The 17139-nt window shown below is 35.8% G+C and overlaps 1 protein-coding gene across 3 annotated transcripts; it reads right to left on the reverse strand.

Annotated features, from left to right (window-relative positions):
- Window positions 1-6533: 6533 nt before the first annotated feature.
- Window positions 6534-15189, reverse strand: LOC127946070 (transcription factor AP-2-alpha-like). 3 transcript variants are annotated; one of them, XM_052542380.1, is made up of 7 exons: window positions 15063-15189; window positions 12650-13069; window positions 11678-11729; window positions 10097-10325; window positions 9811-9929; window positions 8440-8581; window positions 6534-7900 (listed from the first exon to the last, which is right to left on the reverse strand). In XM_052542380.1, the coding sequence occupies exons 1-7, from the start codon at window positions 15111-15113 to the stop codon at window positions 7612-7614; spliced, it is 1302 nt and encodes a 433-aa protein (XP_052398340.1). In that variant the 5' UTR covers window positions 15114-15189; the 3' UTR covers window positions 6534-7611. The 3 variants fall into 3 exon arrangements, with proteins under 3 accessions (XP_052398340.1, XP_052398339.1, XP_052398341.1); XM_052542379.1 differs by lacking the exon at window positions 15063-15189 and adding an exon at window positions 14204-14375; XM_052542381.1 differs by lacking the exon at window positions 15063-15189 and adding an exon at window positions 13557-14021.
- Between the last annotated feature and the right edge of the window lie 1950 nt (window positions 15190-17139).

Below are 17139 nucleotides of genomic sequence, written 5' to 3' on the forward strand. Positions count from 1 at the left end.
AATAACCAACAGGTCTGGTGTTTGGGTGCCCTTTGGATTCCCTGTAAGCTATAATGGTGATGGCAAGAGAGTGGTGGATAAAAAAACAACGGTATGTTGCATCTGCTACATGACAATAGGGTACACCAGCAGGAATACAAAAAAAACACCAGCGGGAATACTTGAAACATGTCAACTCATTTACGCCGACATCACCTTATTGTGTCAGTATCTGGGAAAAGACGAAAAAAAGGAGAAACATACACGCAACAAACTATCCCCGCAGCATTTAGACACCGGTACACCATTATAGTTAACAGGGAATCCAAAGTGCACCCACACACCAGACCTGTTGGTTATTGGAGGATCTTCTATTTCTGGTCTGTTAAATGCATTAGACATTAGAAAATGCTAGTCGCGCCGCTTTCTACTCCTTTCCAAAGCGCTCGGGCAGAAGCGCTCATGAGGCGTCTCTCTTTGCTAAGCAACAATGACATGCTCTCTCCATGAGACGCGGAAATTTCAGCAAAGGATAAATGGATTTGCAGCTCTAAAAATCGCTTGCAGTAGCTCTGCTACTAAATTTATTTCAAAATTGCAATCCATATACAACTATGATCAGCTGTTCCTTCATCTTGGCTGAGCTTTCAACGTTGTTACGGGAAAGGATGAAGCTGATTGGTTAGTTCTTGTCACATGACCCGCGGTGCGCTTGCGGCATTCTGAAAAGTTGAGATGTTTTTACATTTTGGTGCATCTAAAACGTACCGAACCGAACCGAACCGTGACATCAGTGTATCGTATCGAACCGATCCGTGAATTTTGTAAACCGTTACACCCCTAATATATATATATATATATATATATATATATATATATATATATATAGACACACACACACTGGCCACTTTATTAGGTACACCTGTTGCTTGGTAACACAAATTACTAGTTAGCCAATCACATGGCAGCAACTCAATGCATTTAGGCATCTAGATGTCTGTGGCGTTTCCACCGAAATTACCCGAACATTTGTACCAGGAACTTTTTTTCCCGGGAACTATATTTTCCCTCCAGACCTGCTGCTCTCTGCGTTTCCACCGCGGTCTAAAGTACCGGGAAGTTTAGGGAAATAGACTGGTGACGTAGGTCCGTGCGCGTTTTGGACTTGCATCCTTGGTAATTCGGACTTTGCGCATTCAACTCAGGAGTGTGATGTCCTGCGAATCTGGTAATTCTGCAGACAGCAGCATACTTGATAAGGTCAGGCAGCTCGCCTTGACTACTGCAATTTTTCTCACTGTACATTAACAATAAAACGAAATATGATATCAGATACCACTGCCTCCTTTCGTTTTCATTTACACATAATAACAGCTGAAATGTTCTTAGTTCAGAGATATGTGTATATATACAGCCACTGAAATTAAAAATTATATAAATTTGCCTTTTTTTATTTTCATTTTAACATATAGATAAAATGAATACAGACCAAAGATTACCTGTTAGATTTACCCAAAACATAATTATATTTTATGTTTAACCACTAAAGAGACATCAGAGCCAGCAGCACATATCAGAAGGTCTAGTCAAGTTGAGAGTGCTCTAGGCGGATACATGAGGACTGAGCTCCCTCTGATCACGTGGAGCTCACGTCTCTGAGATCGGCAAAACACATTTTTAAATAGGCTCTGTCTTTATAAATAAACCACAGATTTGAGTTTTAAACAACTACATTCTCGTCTTAAATAATTGTAAAATTACATTTCATGACACAATAACAGTAATATTTAGAAATTTTTGATCCAAATAAATGGTGGTTGAACTCAACCAATCAGGATGTTTAGCATCCGCAGAAAGTTACGGAACTTTAAAAAAGTACTACTTTGCCAGCAGGGACTTTCTGAGGGGCATTTTTAAGGCATTAAGGCAGTTCAGAAAACAAAAGGGGGTCCAACCCGGTACAAGCAAGGTGTACCTAATAAAGTGGCCAGTGACTGTGCATATATATATACAAGTAGTACTAGTAATTTGTAGTAGTAATTACATGCAGGTAAATGAAAGTACAATGTAACAACACACATTTAACTAGCCAGTTAAGACACCTAACATAAAGTACCTTTAATAATTATTATTATTATCATAAGAATAATAAAACATAAAAATATAAATAAAAAATCAACAAACTTGTGGATCAGACTTAATGCAGGGCTACAAATGTTATATAAGTCGAAATAAACTGTGTAGAATGTGAAGCAACCAGATCATATTTTTAATTCTGACCTTTCAACGTTAATGCTTCTTGTCTGAAAGTTGTCTTTTGTTTATTTGGTACAGTTACTGGACATTTTAGTTAGTTAGTTAGTTAGTTAGTTAGTTAGTTAGTTAGTTAGTTAGTTAGTTAATTAGTTTATTTTGTTTTGTTTTGTCAGAGATGTATCTTATTTATGTCCATTGACTGTCCACATTTCGAATTCTGAAGAGCAATTTTGCCTGTCGGATGCCAGTTTGAAGTCAAGTATTTATTTATTTATTTATTTATTTATTTATTTATTTATTTATTTATTTATTTATTTATTTTTCGGAGCGTAAAATGATTTGTTTATAATATGTTAAATATTCAGTTTTAATAACTAAATATGTTGTTATATAACATTTAAGTGTCAGATCAAGTAGCCAATGATCAAGGTGCGGATAGAAGTTGGAAATATCACAAGATTTGTTTTTTATATATAATTTCACTGTAATCGACGCAATGAGGCATCACTTCGAGAAGGGTTATAAATTGGGATAAGCAACGCTATGAATAAAATTCTAACCAACAAGGAAATTACCAAAACAAACATACATAGACTGTAGGTCCCTTCATACGCAGAGAAGCGTGAAGAGGTTTGTTAAATGTTCACATTACTGGCGAGGTTCTGAGGTTTGATAAAAAGAGACAGCCCTCAAAAGCAGTTGATTGAAATGGCGTGTGCCTGGCTGACGGGAGCCAGAGTGGGACAAAGCCCAGCAAAAGCACGGCCACTCCAGCAATTATTCCTGCACTCTGAATTTGGATTAGTGCAATGGAAAGAAGCATATGTTTGGCCCGCGGCGACACTCCCCCCGGCTAGCTTCAGAGAATGAGGAGAGAGAGGGAGGCAGAAACTAGAATATCAACTATTTGGAGGAAAAGGGCGAAACATAACACAGTAGTGGACTCTTTATTTTGGGGTGCACACGAATGTGTGAAGAACTCGGATGTACGAGGTCAGGGTATAGTTTTATTAAGATTTTAATGCCAGAAAAACTGAATTAAATAGACACTGAATTGATGAGTTTAGATACACGGTTAGCATAATCAAACATTCAACTTGTTCCGTCGTTATAGCTATCTGTTTTTTTTTCTCCGTTTGTGCTTTTCATTTTTCCATTCATTTTACGTACTTTCATATTCAATTTTCCAAAGAAAATGTATTTTCTAGTTTCTCTTTTTGTTCTAGTGTTTTTTTTTTTTTGTTTTTTTAGAAAGTCCAGGAATTAAAAGAATCTTGGTATATCAAATAAAAAGAAGCACATAGTCAATTGAGTGAACGCAACCCATATTTTTAAAGATATTTTATATTTCTGTTCTGTAAGTAGTGCTGTACGCCCCTTGGTAAACGTGTAAAGTGTTAACAATCAAGCAACTTAGCTCTGACTGAGTGTGTGTGTGTGTGTGTGTGTGAGAGAGAGAGAGAGAGAGAAAGATTCATAAAATAAATTGTATTATTATTATCGTTATTATATTATTATTATTTTATCTTTTGTACGTGTATACTAAGATTTGGCTATATTATATCATTTACTGTCAACGCAATTCTGAATTGAATTTACTTGAGAAAGAGAGAGAGAGATACTTCATTCTATATCCAAATGCAAAATCCCTGTACTCATAAAAGAGTCCACTTATTTAGATTAATTTGTTTATTCAAAGGCACTTAATGTTGTCTATTCGATTACCTTATATTTAAGTAATCATGATTCGAGGGAGTTTCTGACCTATTTTGACATTAAGGGGGCCCGCTCTATTTAGTCAGGAGGGTTTGAGTTGAGTGGGTGATGAAGTTACGAGTCCAACACAATTAACTATTTTACGCTCCACTGAAAGCTTCATTGAAAAAGAATCAGTTCATTCTATTGGGGATGTGTGTCACTTGTCCCGAACTATGCGGTTTTTCCTTCCTACAACATTCCTAAGCGTCAGGATTTAGATAAGCAGTAAATGACAATATAGGCTATATAATAATAATAATAATAATAATAATAATAATAATAATAATAATAATAATAATAAAACTTAGCCTAACCGCAATCAAATAAACATTTTGGAACTAGCGCTATTTGTTTCCATTTGATTCATCATTCATCATACTTCCATAAGAGGTAACAATTTTATATGTCGCTTTGCAACCTCCAATTAATAAATGTTTATTAAAACAAAGAAAACATATTACTATAGTTTATTATTCCTTAAAATATGTCAATATATTCAGATATATTACATTTCAACTTTCGCTTTATAAGTTGTTTCCTCTCAACAACAGAGGATATGATGATATCTGAATAAATGTTTACCGATTGGCTTTCAAATCATGCTCTTAAGAACAATCTAAATTGCTTCCTACCGGTTTTTTTTTTTCTTTTCTTTTTTTAGGAAGATGCAGAGAACCAATCTAGCATTTGCACTGATCAGTACGCAATACTTCTTTACGGGAGCTGTCAAGTGCATAGGTCAAAGGCCAAAATATTTTCCAGTATCAATACTGCCAAACAAAATGTAAGTTGTGATAACTAAAAAAGCTATCAATAAATATGGCAAATTAAATCTAATCAAGGCTTTTCTGTAAGTTATAAATAAACAATTACATACATATTTAAAAAGTAGCCCAAGGTGAACTCATGTAGGCTTATGAGATTGCCCGCTATGTGTCAATATATGGAGCTCCTCATATACCATTTAACTCTGATTTTTAGATATTTTAATTTTGCTGCAATTCTGTTAAACAATTTCAACATTGATGTGAATAAAAGTGATATGATGTTTTTATTTTATTTTTTATTTTTTTATAAAATGGCATAACGCTAATGCTCGTGTGTTATAGCCTACATAAATGCTTTCATGCGTTAAAAAAATCGTTTGGCCTCTAATATGTTTAATCAATGACATTATCGTTAATGACATATGCACGTGAAGGAATTCCTAATTCCGATGAATACGATTTAACATGATTGTGATTTCCCTTAAAATTCATAATTATGCCCGTTTTTTCTGCGCCTGAACAGAAGGAACAGCCGGGTACCCTTTCTGAGAGAGCTATTGTGCCCGAGGTTAGAATCCCACACAGAATCTGAGACGCAGCCTACAAAAACAGTCCTGACAGTCAATGCCACGCTTCACCTGCTGCTGCACTGTTCATTGCAATTATTCCAAGGACATGTCGTTAGGATCCATTCAAGGTTTTTTTTTTTTTTGTGTGTTTTTTTTTTTTTTTACAATTGCATCTGAGTCCAACAAACTAAGCACTGAAAGAAGAAGAAGAAAAAAAGATGATGATTATTATATATTTTTTTATTTTTTATTTTTTTTAATACATGGCCAATATTGTGCAGGCATCTCTTTTGCAGCGCCATGACAGACGTCTGCTGGCTGCTGTACCATAATTCAGCAAATCAAGCAAGCTCCAATGGAGATTGATTTCCAGGCGAATGTTATTAATAAACAATCAAACTCTGTTTGAATCCGAGTTATGCAATGTATAAAATAACCATACGTGTTCCTGCATGACATTATCTGCAGGGGTACCCAATGAATAGACGAAATTGGAACAGTAATATTACGACATGCATGATGCTTTTCGTTTTAACGCTTAAGTGCCATGCCCACAATTTCGTTCAAACGAACCGTAAACTTATTTCAGCGAACTATGGATCTGCATTTTAATGACGGAAATATTTAGCATATAAATAGTAGTGTTTAGAAGTAATGTGACGTCTACAAATAAAGGCATGAAAATCTATATCTGACTGATTTAAAGAGCGCTCTTGCTCCAGGGATAAAACTACACACATTCACTTCAAACACAAAAGAGAATTAATTGTTTTCTGAGTCATTTGACTTGGCAAAAAGCTCCTTGCCATATTTCAGCGGACCTATACTTCGACCTAAGAGTTTATTATTATTATTATTACACTTGAGAGAAACAATGGTTTCAGTTGCGTATTGCATAGATCAATCGTCAAGGGAGAGTTAAACTCAATTACAGTAACTGCCAACTGCTGAATAAAAAAGGGGGGGGGGGGGGGGCGAGCGAGCGAGCGAGCGAAAGAGGAATACATCGCAACAAGCAGTGAATAAAAAAGGAACGAATAAAATGTTTATTTTATTTTATTTTATTTTATTTTATTTTATTTTATTTTATTGGCAACAAAGAACTACAATAGGCTACATTAACAGGCATGGGAGCTATTGCCAGTCCAGGTTTATATAATAAATATGAAACCGCCTCCAATTTAGACAGTGGCCACACAAGATATCAGATGGTCCCAAGTGTTGAATTTATTTAAAAAGGGGAAGAAAAAGAAGAAGAATTCGTAACACAATATCCATTTATTGCTCTTGTGGTGCGTTGAGGGAAGAACAAGAGGTGATTAGCACAACACATAAAAAGCTTGTATAAAAACAAGAAGATAGAAACACAAAAGCATCGCCGGGTCTTTGCAATGACATTTTCGATCTAAAACTGAATGGCATAAGGATAATATAAATAAATTGATGTTTGTTTCTTTTAAATTTGTTCATTTCCTTCAATGTGTCGCCTCGACATGCTACAAAAGGGCTAAATTGAAATATCCCAGAGAAGAATATGCCAAACTTCTGTTTTCTAAGAACCATAAAATCACATGAAGAACTAAGCGAATATTCAAACCCACTAAAACTGGAGGCACCAGATAAATAATAAAAAAAGACGTAGTTTGAACAGACGTACCATATTTACAATTCCCATTAAATTACACATAAATAAATATGTACATAGGTACATGAACACAGATTCCCTCATATAACCGTGAATCTTGTTGAATTTCAAGTTTCTCACTTGGTCAAGTGAAAAGTCAGTTCTTGAAGTCATGGCATGGAGCTGTAGATTTATTTCAAGTTCATTATTCACAATACTGATAAAAATAAAATAAAATCATCTTCCTTTTTCAGCTTCTTGTCACATGGATACAATCGTAAATGATTGTAAGATCATTTCGTACAATCGATTACAATCGTACCGAGGGGATGAACCACTGAATTCATACAAAGAGAGTTCATGAAAAGTCCTTCTGTGGCAGATCTATAATCCTTTCATTGGCATACTGCTTTATTTTTAAAGAAATGCCTTGTCCACGAATCCCAAATTGAACTGTATATAGCCTATATATATATAGCTATATATATATATATATATATATATATATATATATATATATATATATATATATATATATATATATATATATAGTTTCAAAATGTCAAGCTCTGGAGGTGCTGCGTTCACTGTTTCATCTTGATCACTAGTGTTTGCTATATATGTATTTTGTCATCAATTGGGATGTGGTAGTCGGACATCACTTTCTGTGCTTTTCGTCTTTGTCACCCCCCTTCGACCCCGTCTCATTGTGGCTGTTAGGATTGTTGTTCAGGTAGATTTTGTCCATGGCTTTAATGCCCTCCGTCAAATAGTTCTGCAGCGCCGTAAGGGCCGCGCACATGGCTGGAGTCCCGAATCCGTGAGAAATAAGACTGAAGTGGGTCAAGCAGCTCTGAATCCCAGGCTCAAGAATTGGCTGTGGACGTGAATTCCCCAGAGGTGAGCGGTCTTGAGAGAGCAGGTCCATGAACTCTTTGCAGATTTGTCTAGAAGGAGACAAAATACAGGATGTGTGTCAGGATAAAGCTAATTACACTTGAAGGTATTAAGGCAGAATTAAGACTGTGCTTCATTAACACAGTATTAAGACTGCTCCTTATGTCCCTTAATCAATGGCAGTGTCTATCAGAGTTACGAACATCTCAGTTGTATGTCAGTAATACGTCAAATGGAGACGTAGAATTTAATAAGAGTGATTATGATAGAATAATATATTTTAATTAAGAGTGGTGCATATGTTTCTAGTTTTTTTTTTCTTCATTCATTCATTCATTCACATTCATTCTTCAGTAAAAATACTTATTCGTTACTGGTTGCGAATAATGCACATATTGTATTTTACGAAGCCACTTATTTCCAAAATACAGACATTGACTACAGCCATATGGCACCTGTGTATCTAGAGGAAAGCAATTTTCAATGTGGTGTTAAATAGCCTATAACACGACAATTATCGAAAAACAAATTATGCTGTCATAAACAATTAAATTAGCGTTGACATCTCAATAAAATTTTTAGCACTTACTTCGTTGCCAATAACATGTTTTTTCTTTGGACTTGTTCATTTGGGTCGGAATGCTGTCGGTTCATGTATTCAGCTGCCGCCTTGGCTGGAAACTCAGTCTCGCATACATAACCAAAATCTCTGGCCAGATGCACAGCTTCACCTAGAAGAAAATGAGAGTCAGTATGTGTAGCATGTTACTGCAATATAATGTAGAGTAATCTACAATTTACCATTTTTCATAAGTGTTTTCTAATTAATGCCTCGGCCCTTGAGCAGGACATCAATTCTGACATCGTTCATGCATCAAAATGTGCCTCACCTTACTATAAATGACACATTGTCATTGATTTGTGATCCTTTTATCAATATTAGAAGGATGCTATGTATATAAATCTAAAAAGTAAACCTTCTTATAGGCTACGTTAGCCATGTAAAGTATTTTAGCTACTAGATATGTGTGTTTGCCTTTCTTCTTCTTCCTCTTTCTTCTTCTTCTCCTCCTCCTTTCTTTCTTTCTTTCTTTCTTTGTTTATTTCTTTTTTTCTGTCTTTGGTTTTAATTTCCTGAAACAGTTGGATTTTTACTGCGAGCCTTCCTTTCATAAACCCAGAATCCAGAAGAACGTATGCGCCTATCACCATCAAAGCTCAACGCTACTAAACTGCTTTCCATAAAATGGAGTAGGTCATAAAAAATAACAGCACTTCAGAAGCCAGTGTCCTCCGACTAAATCAGCGCATGCTTGCTTGTCCACCACCCCGCCCCCTCACCCTTATCTCGCAGGAATCATACATTTCTTCATGCTCATTACCATACAAGACTAAATTTCAATGAAGCGCGATGAATATTACATTCAGTCTTCAGCGGCAATGATTAACAGGAACCAATGAACCGTCTCCAGCTTTCACCTTTAAAATCCATGGCACACCAAATACCACTGCACGAAATAATCACCTTCAACTTTGCAAGTAAAATGGATTTATTCAACAGCAATGGTATCTTCGCTGTGCAAGATAATTAACTAATTTATATTTTATAATAGCCTTTCATCCTGCAGGTCAACTGCCTCAAGCAGGCAAGGATAAAATCCACACATAATAATAATAATAATAATAATAATAATAATAATAATAATAATAATAATAATAATAATAATAACTTGTCATACTGATTACGGTTGTTGTGCCATATATCCAGCGATTGTACAGTTTGTTTTCAAAATTGTGTCTCTGGAATCCGTTCTCTTTTATTTTATCCTTCAGCTTTGTTGCTTGTAAGACAAACTTTCTCCTTTTCACGGATGAATGTAATCTGATTTAGAATGGCTCTCATGTGACGGCGAATAAACACCTGTTTTATTAAAAAAAAAATATTTATCAGGAAACTTACCTTCGACCAGTGATGTCAAGAGTGTAACATTAGCAGCTTTGCGCCTTCCTGCTGGTAGATTTAATCCGATTTTATCTAGTTTTTCTCTTAAAGATCTTCCGCCATTCTTAGATTTGGCCCTTTGAAGTAAATTACAAAAATTGTATTAAATGTTATTACACGTGCTGTAATTATGTTATAATTTATTATCTTACTGCTATTTATGATATATGCTATACATGCTATATATTTACATATCACTTGATAATATATAACTACTTATGCATGCAATAGATGTCCTGCTCACCTTCTCAAGACCCCGCCAAGCAGGGAAGCATTAAGGCACTCAGGCGGAGAAAGCCTTCTCTGCACCTCCGCTACTGTGACTTTGTATTTTGACGTTGAGCTAAGAAGAGACAGACGACCCGGAACCGAACAGAATACTTCGTTTGGGTTTATCACACCTCCAAAAAGCCCATCTTTATTTATTGGTATGGCAGATATATTGCTGTTGTTCTTGGATATTGAAACAGGACCTTAAAAAAGAAAAAAGAAAAAAATTATTTGCTATGCAGCAGGCAACTTTTGAGTAAGATTATGCGTTTATATGCACATCATCTCGCACGCCTATGTGGAATCAAAGGTAGATACCACAGCAATAGGTTTTCATTCAGCTCATGAATGTACTGCTGCAATATGCCCCAAGTAATGAAGTGGCCCAGGCATCAGAATATTTCATATTATCGAAATGGTGACTCCACACTAAGCTCGGAGAATATTACAGCTCAACAAGCATGGCATAGCCTCAAATTTTCCACTAAACTGTTCAGTGTATCTGTTATTTGTTGGAATTCATAAAACAGAAACTGATAAACGGAGAGAGAGAGAGAGAGAGAGAGAGAGAGAGAGAGAGGCATAATCCACGGAAATTTTGTAAACATATGTATTTTTACTATTGCATTTTTACAATTATTTAAATTGTAGCCTAATAATAATAATAATAATAATAATAATAATAATAATAATAGGCCTAATGCATTTTACTTCAATACTTCCGGAAAATAAAACTGCGCATTATTTCTTATTATTACAAGCTAGTTCTAATCTCTAAACAGTCGGTAATAGCCACACAACCACATGAATTACACCCACAAATCCTAAATCATCAGACTCACACAAGAGCGCTTACAAATAAGTGTTCAGGCCTATCTGGCAGCAGCACCCGTTGTTTCTTTATGTGCTAACCGGAAACAAAAGCACAGGCATTAGCCTACTGGATGGATCGCTAGTGACATTAATTGCTCAGGGGAGACTAATAGAGACAAGAAGAGTTAAACGAACTGTATGCGCAACGTGCATTTTTATGGATTTATACATGGTGCATGAAATTTAACGTCAAAGCTGTGAAGAAAATCAAATCTAACCACAGCGCACGTAAATATGAGAAAATAATTCGATCTCAACACACTCATTCTCATGCAGCCTTGACCATCTGCGGTTCGAAACGAAACAAAGAGACACGTAATTGCAAAATAATGACATATACTGAAATGTACACAGTAGGCATATGTTTAATTTACTTCAACAAATGTTTTTCATAGTAAACTAAGTCTCTACGCGCCTTTCTCATATCATCTTTGAATGAAACATTCAGCATATTTTAAATTTAGTCACAGACTAAGCTAAGTCATGTACCGTCACACATATAATACACAAATAGGCTAACATACATATAATATACGAACGTTTGGTTAAAATGATTTGTTGGTGCAGGCTTTCTTAAGGCCTAAAAATTAACCTGATCTGTCTCATAGCAAGCACGGATAGACTTTACGAGCGGAGAGCTGCTAGTGGAAGCACGTACGGTATTTGGGAGGAAATTGCTTACCTTTCTTGATTACAGTTTGGTCTGGGATGTGAATTCCTTGATCTTCAACATGCTGTAAAGATCAAAAAGCATATTAATAATGATCAAAGAGAAAAAAAAATCTTAATTTTTGGAAGCGAAATTAAATGCAATTCAAAGAGAAAATGCACAAAACTTTAAATAGTGGGCTATTTTTATTCATCAATGACCCATATTAATTACGTCTGTACTGTTTAAACTATCTGTTTAAAATAACAAAAGCTTAAATTATATTTTTATATCATAAAATATAATAATAGTAAATATGTTTATTTGAGTTGTATCTACACAGAAAATAAACAAGGGGAACGTATAAAGCATGCAGTTATGGTGGGACAGAGAATTTTGTCCAGACTCGATTCGTCAGATCCCTTCAGCAGGCACAATGCATCGAATCACTGATGAAAAAGGGGTCAGCCAAGAATCACATCCTAAAATGACAGATATTTCGGAGGGGGGTGGTGGGGGGGGGGGGGGGGGGGGGGGTTCTTTATATTATTGTTTAATTATTATTGTTAGTACTCGTCTGTCGTTTAAAACAGAATTTTACATAAAATAGGCTTCATGGTCCCCCTAAATTGTTTTACTTACAAAACATGCTACGTTTATCATAAGCCATCAAGGCAAAAAATATCGAACATAACTGATATTTGCATGCAAATAGGCCTATACGTGTAAATAGTAGGCTATATTTACGCACGGCAATTTAAAAACTTCCACATTTTTACTAACTTTACCAATGTATCAATTCATTCTGTTGTGTATTAATATAATATATTAAATAAAATAATAACTTAAAGAAGAATGATATAATTCTTATAGCCTAATTTTTAAATATATGACACGATATTGGACTGTCCGAGATTCTTCCAAGAACAGTGCCAGCAGTAAATCCGAATAATGGCGTTGGAGTATGACGGTTATATGTTATAAGATTTAAGCTTTTCTCTTTACCTGAACATCTTCTAAAGAGTGAGGTATTCCGTGGATAGGGATTGAATCAGTGAGTCCAGTCTCAATGCCGTGACCAGAAGGAAGTAGCACTTCTCTGCGGTACTCTCTGCACAACTGATGGGGTAACCCGCGGTGCTGGTGCAGCAGGCTGTTCTCCTGACTCTGCCGCTGGCCTGGCCAGCCCGGGTGCTGTGTCTGAGGCTGGGCGTGCAGAGAATTGATGGAGTACGGGTCATTAACGTGAGAGTAAGGGTCTTGAGACTGCGGGTAGATGGGCTGGTAGGGTGGCGGAAAGTATGGAGGCTGGAAGTCTGAGTTAGGCGTGTGAGAGAGCGGAGGAGCGCTGGTGTACGGAGACTGGCCCACGCTGCCTAGTTGGGGTAAACGGGTTGTGCCATTGCTGGTCCCGTCATGGCGATCCTTGGGAGAAAGAAAGATACAGTGCTTTTTTAGTCCTGTTATATACATACACAAACACATATTTATACACACACATTATATATATTTCATTTCTTTTTGCATTATTATTATTATTATTTTATTTTATACCGAACATACCTTTGATTTGGTCAAGAACAAAAATATTTAAAAAACGACAACACTACATTGAAATTAGAATAATAGCAATAGCCTATAGAATAAGCGAATGTTTTATACTATATTTAAATGTACATCGATTGTTTGGTATTCATTCAGCAATTAAAGATCCTACCAAGAGTCAGATAAAAATAATCAGAGCTCACATTAAGTAAGAAGTCTTTGTAGTAGCATTTGATGCTAACCGCTTGCATGATTGAACAAACAAAACGACTAGATAAAAAAAAATAATGATACTAAATAAAAAACAAACAATCGGAGAGTAAATGTGGAGCGCAGTCTTCAAATTTTACTCCCGACAGTCACTCACCATCGCGGAAAAACTGTGCACTAACATCATAGAGAATTTCCGAGGGCTTCAAAAGACAAGAATTTCAGAGGGACAAGACGAAAATGAACGTGCAAATTAAATAAAGCCAATGATAAATTGAAGGGCGAGGTGGCGGTGGCCCAGCGTTCAAATAAATTATTAATCCATCAGAATCTGGGTAAATTCCCACTGTTCTTCATCTGCTCTTTAGATGCAAAGATTTTCTCAAAAGTTTCTTAGATCCCCATGGCGTCTCCAGGCTCTGTCAGTGAAATGTTCCCTCGCTTGAGCTCATGTTAGCACAGATCTTCCTCTTCCTCTGCACTCTTAAAAGTTTAGATATTCATGACTTAATATTACACGAATACTTAATAAGAGAAGAATGGTCGTAAATCGAGCGTGAAGGGAGGAAGCAACTCAAGGCAGACTGCACTAAATGACGTCCATTGAATGGGGAATCAGTATATCTAATCAGAGATGAGGAGAGAGTGAGTGGGTGAGAGAGGGAGAGAGAGACAAAAGAGGGACATTCTTCTGCGTCTGACGAATCAGAGAGGGGTGTACATTTTAAAAAAGGTTCGAGGGTAAGCAAAAGTGAAAGAAAACAGAACGAGGGGGGAGAACACAAGGAAGGAAACAATGTGCACCTTTGATTCTGGTGAAAATCCAGCAAACGCTGAGGGCATCTGGGCTGGCACATCTTTACTGTTCACTGGATGCCCGTCTACCTCATTGTTTTTCACATTAGTCTTCGTCTGTTCCTGCTTCATGGCCCACTAACCATCCCTCACCACGAATTTAACCGCGGTCAAGACACAGCAACACACGCCGATGCAACTTAACTCACCATCAGAACAAATATTCAACCAACTTTACGTGTGTATACTCATCCTACACACTTCCCTCTAAGCTTTCATATCATGCGCGATTATTATGGAACGGAAAGTAATTACGTATTACAATTAATGCAAGTTTGTGCGTAGAGAATAATGAACTGGCGTATGATTCTCCGGAAACGAGCGAAAACACGTTTTACTGGCTTCACCACTATTTAAATATATTACTGCATTCACCAAACAAATCATGTCAAATATGAGGGGAGAGACAAGTAGCTAAGAACTTAAAAAATAATTTGACAAATAGGCCTACGTTTATTTTAAAAACAAATTATCCACTCTAATTAATGTGTTTGATTATTACCTTTATTACATTTCGATACCAACTGTTGAAGCTTATTTTTTTGTTGTTTTTTTCGTAGGCCTACATAAATTCTACATGCATTTAATACGTGATACGTGTTTTTATTATTAATGTGTTGAAAATTACATGTTTTCTGGATCATGCAGTATTGTAGTATGTTATTTATCACTTGTTCCTGTGTTAAATGAAATGGTAGGCTACACACAGCAAGAAAAAAATAAATACAAATAAAAGCTTAAATGCCGTTCAGAATTATGGTAAATATCATGCAATAATTTGTATTAAAAGCCTGGTTAACCCGCTTACCTCGCAGTCTTCATATTTAATATTATCAGTTAATTTCCAAAGCATTTTCATTGGTTGTGGATAGAGTGATGTTTGCCTTCGCTTGAGTTTGACACAGTGCACAAAGCTCGAGCTGCGCGCGCTCAGATCTCCCTCTAATGGTGGGAGAGAAAGACTCGAGCTCTACTGTAAAAACCTCATTAGCATATCAAGAGACCAAAGCCAATGAATATACACAGGTAGAAACTGTAACAGGAATTCCTTTGCTGAGTTTCATTTTTATTTCAAAAGGGAACTGTAAATACAGGGGTTAATATCAGAGGTGAAGAAGGACTTCACCTTTTCATTTGAATTATTCATCCAATTGTTCCATTCAGAGCGGAATTAATAGGCCAAGAATAGTATGAACAATTAAAAATATTTCTCTTTTTTATATTTCTTTATATATATAAACCACATTGATTCCAGTCTTACAGCTTTAAACTGTTGTTTTAGTCCTATAGTGAGACTGGGCCTGTGAAATACTCTCAATAGTGTTATGCAAAAAAAGTCGATTCTTCAGTAGGTATACATCTATTTAGTGTCTGTATCGGCACAATTTGATAAATGTAAATAATTAACACAACAACATGGCTTGTTAAATGTGAATGAGGGCAGGAGACAGGTCGCCGAGTCTACAGTAAGGCGTTGTCTCTCCCTTATCTTCATTACCATTTTTGGTGGGGTGAGTCCAGTTGTCATTAATGAGAAGCCTAAAGAAACTAAGACACAATGACGATTAAGACAGGCAGTGAAACGCGCAATAGAAATGGATGGGTGTGCTGCATTGTTGTTCGCTGCTTATTGATTGGGGGTCCGCATCATTGAAATCGCACGAAAGAAAGGCAGAACTAGTCTTCATTCTTAGCACTATTTGTCAATTTTCCATGTGGGAAAATTGTCCATTCACAATAGTCGTATCTAAATGAACACTGTCTGTCAGTTTAGGCTACGGTTTTGTATTCGAAAAAAATAAATAATTGATGATTTTCATATTTTCTTTTTTGTTCAGTTTATTGTTTTATAATGCCATAATGGGCCAAATCGAATTGACAAAAATTACACATTGTGTCTTATTGTTGCATTATTGCAAAGTATATAGAGAAAATAATAAATAAAGTATTTCCCGTTTATGTTACTATAGGACAAAGTGTTATGTAGGCATGTACAAAATAGCCAAATTGGAAAAATGTCGGAAATGAATGTAAAAAAATAAAAAAAAACATAAAAGATAAATAAATTCCACCAGTGAGCAAAATTAAATAAACTGTCTGCGTATCCAATATCTAACAATATATTTGTACTTTCTCACCAGCCACCCAGAGAGTGCTTTATTTAAAATAAAATTGATCATGAGATTTATTGTTATTATTATTATTATTATTGGTGTTGTATTTCACCGCGGTCTCGCCTTTGCATAGCCTACTCTTACCGTCTCAAACTCAAAACTACCTTCGTGAACTACAGGTTTTGTGTGAAGCATTTTATTTGCATTGGTTAACGACTAATACTGTCCGGAAAAAAGTTCTCAACAGCAACCGAGTATAAGATTACTCACTAAAATACAAAAGTAAAAACGTGCACATTCATCACCCTAATTTGCCTTATAAAGAACTTACCTGCCAGTCTCCCATTTTGCCCATTAATGCCATTCTTGTGTCTTCTTTCTGAATGTGGTAAAAAAAAAAAAAAAAAAAAAAAAAAAAATCCATTTACCTGAACAAAATCTACTCACCTGCCAAAAAAAGAGCCTCACTGGGCATGCGCTCTACTATATTGGCACGAGTAAGGAAACAATAAAAGATAAAAGCAGTCCTGAGATTCCTGCTGCACATTAGCATGAGAAGAAAGCAGCTTTTTTTTAACCTCCTGTTTTAAGTGTCAACATGTTAAAACTGAATATTATGCAGTCAACATGCACAAAAAGTACAACAAGTGTGTTTGCACCTTGTGTTTTTGGATAATAGACCTACTGCACAGTTACATTCGTTGTCCTTAAAATAAAAGGTGTTTTATCATTTTAAACTTATAAAAGGTAGCACTGTAGTAATATATTTTT

This window comes from Carassius gibelio, chromosome A24 (assembly GCF_023724105.1).
Source record: "Carassius gibelio isolate Cgi1373 ecotype wild population from Czech Republic chromosome A24, carGib1.2-hapl.c, whole genome shotgun sequence".
NCBI classification, from domain to species: Eukaryota; Metazoa; Chordata; class Actinopteri; order Cypriniformes; family Cyprinidae; genus Carassius; species Carassius gibelio.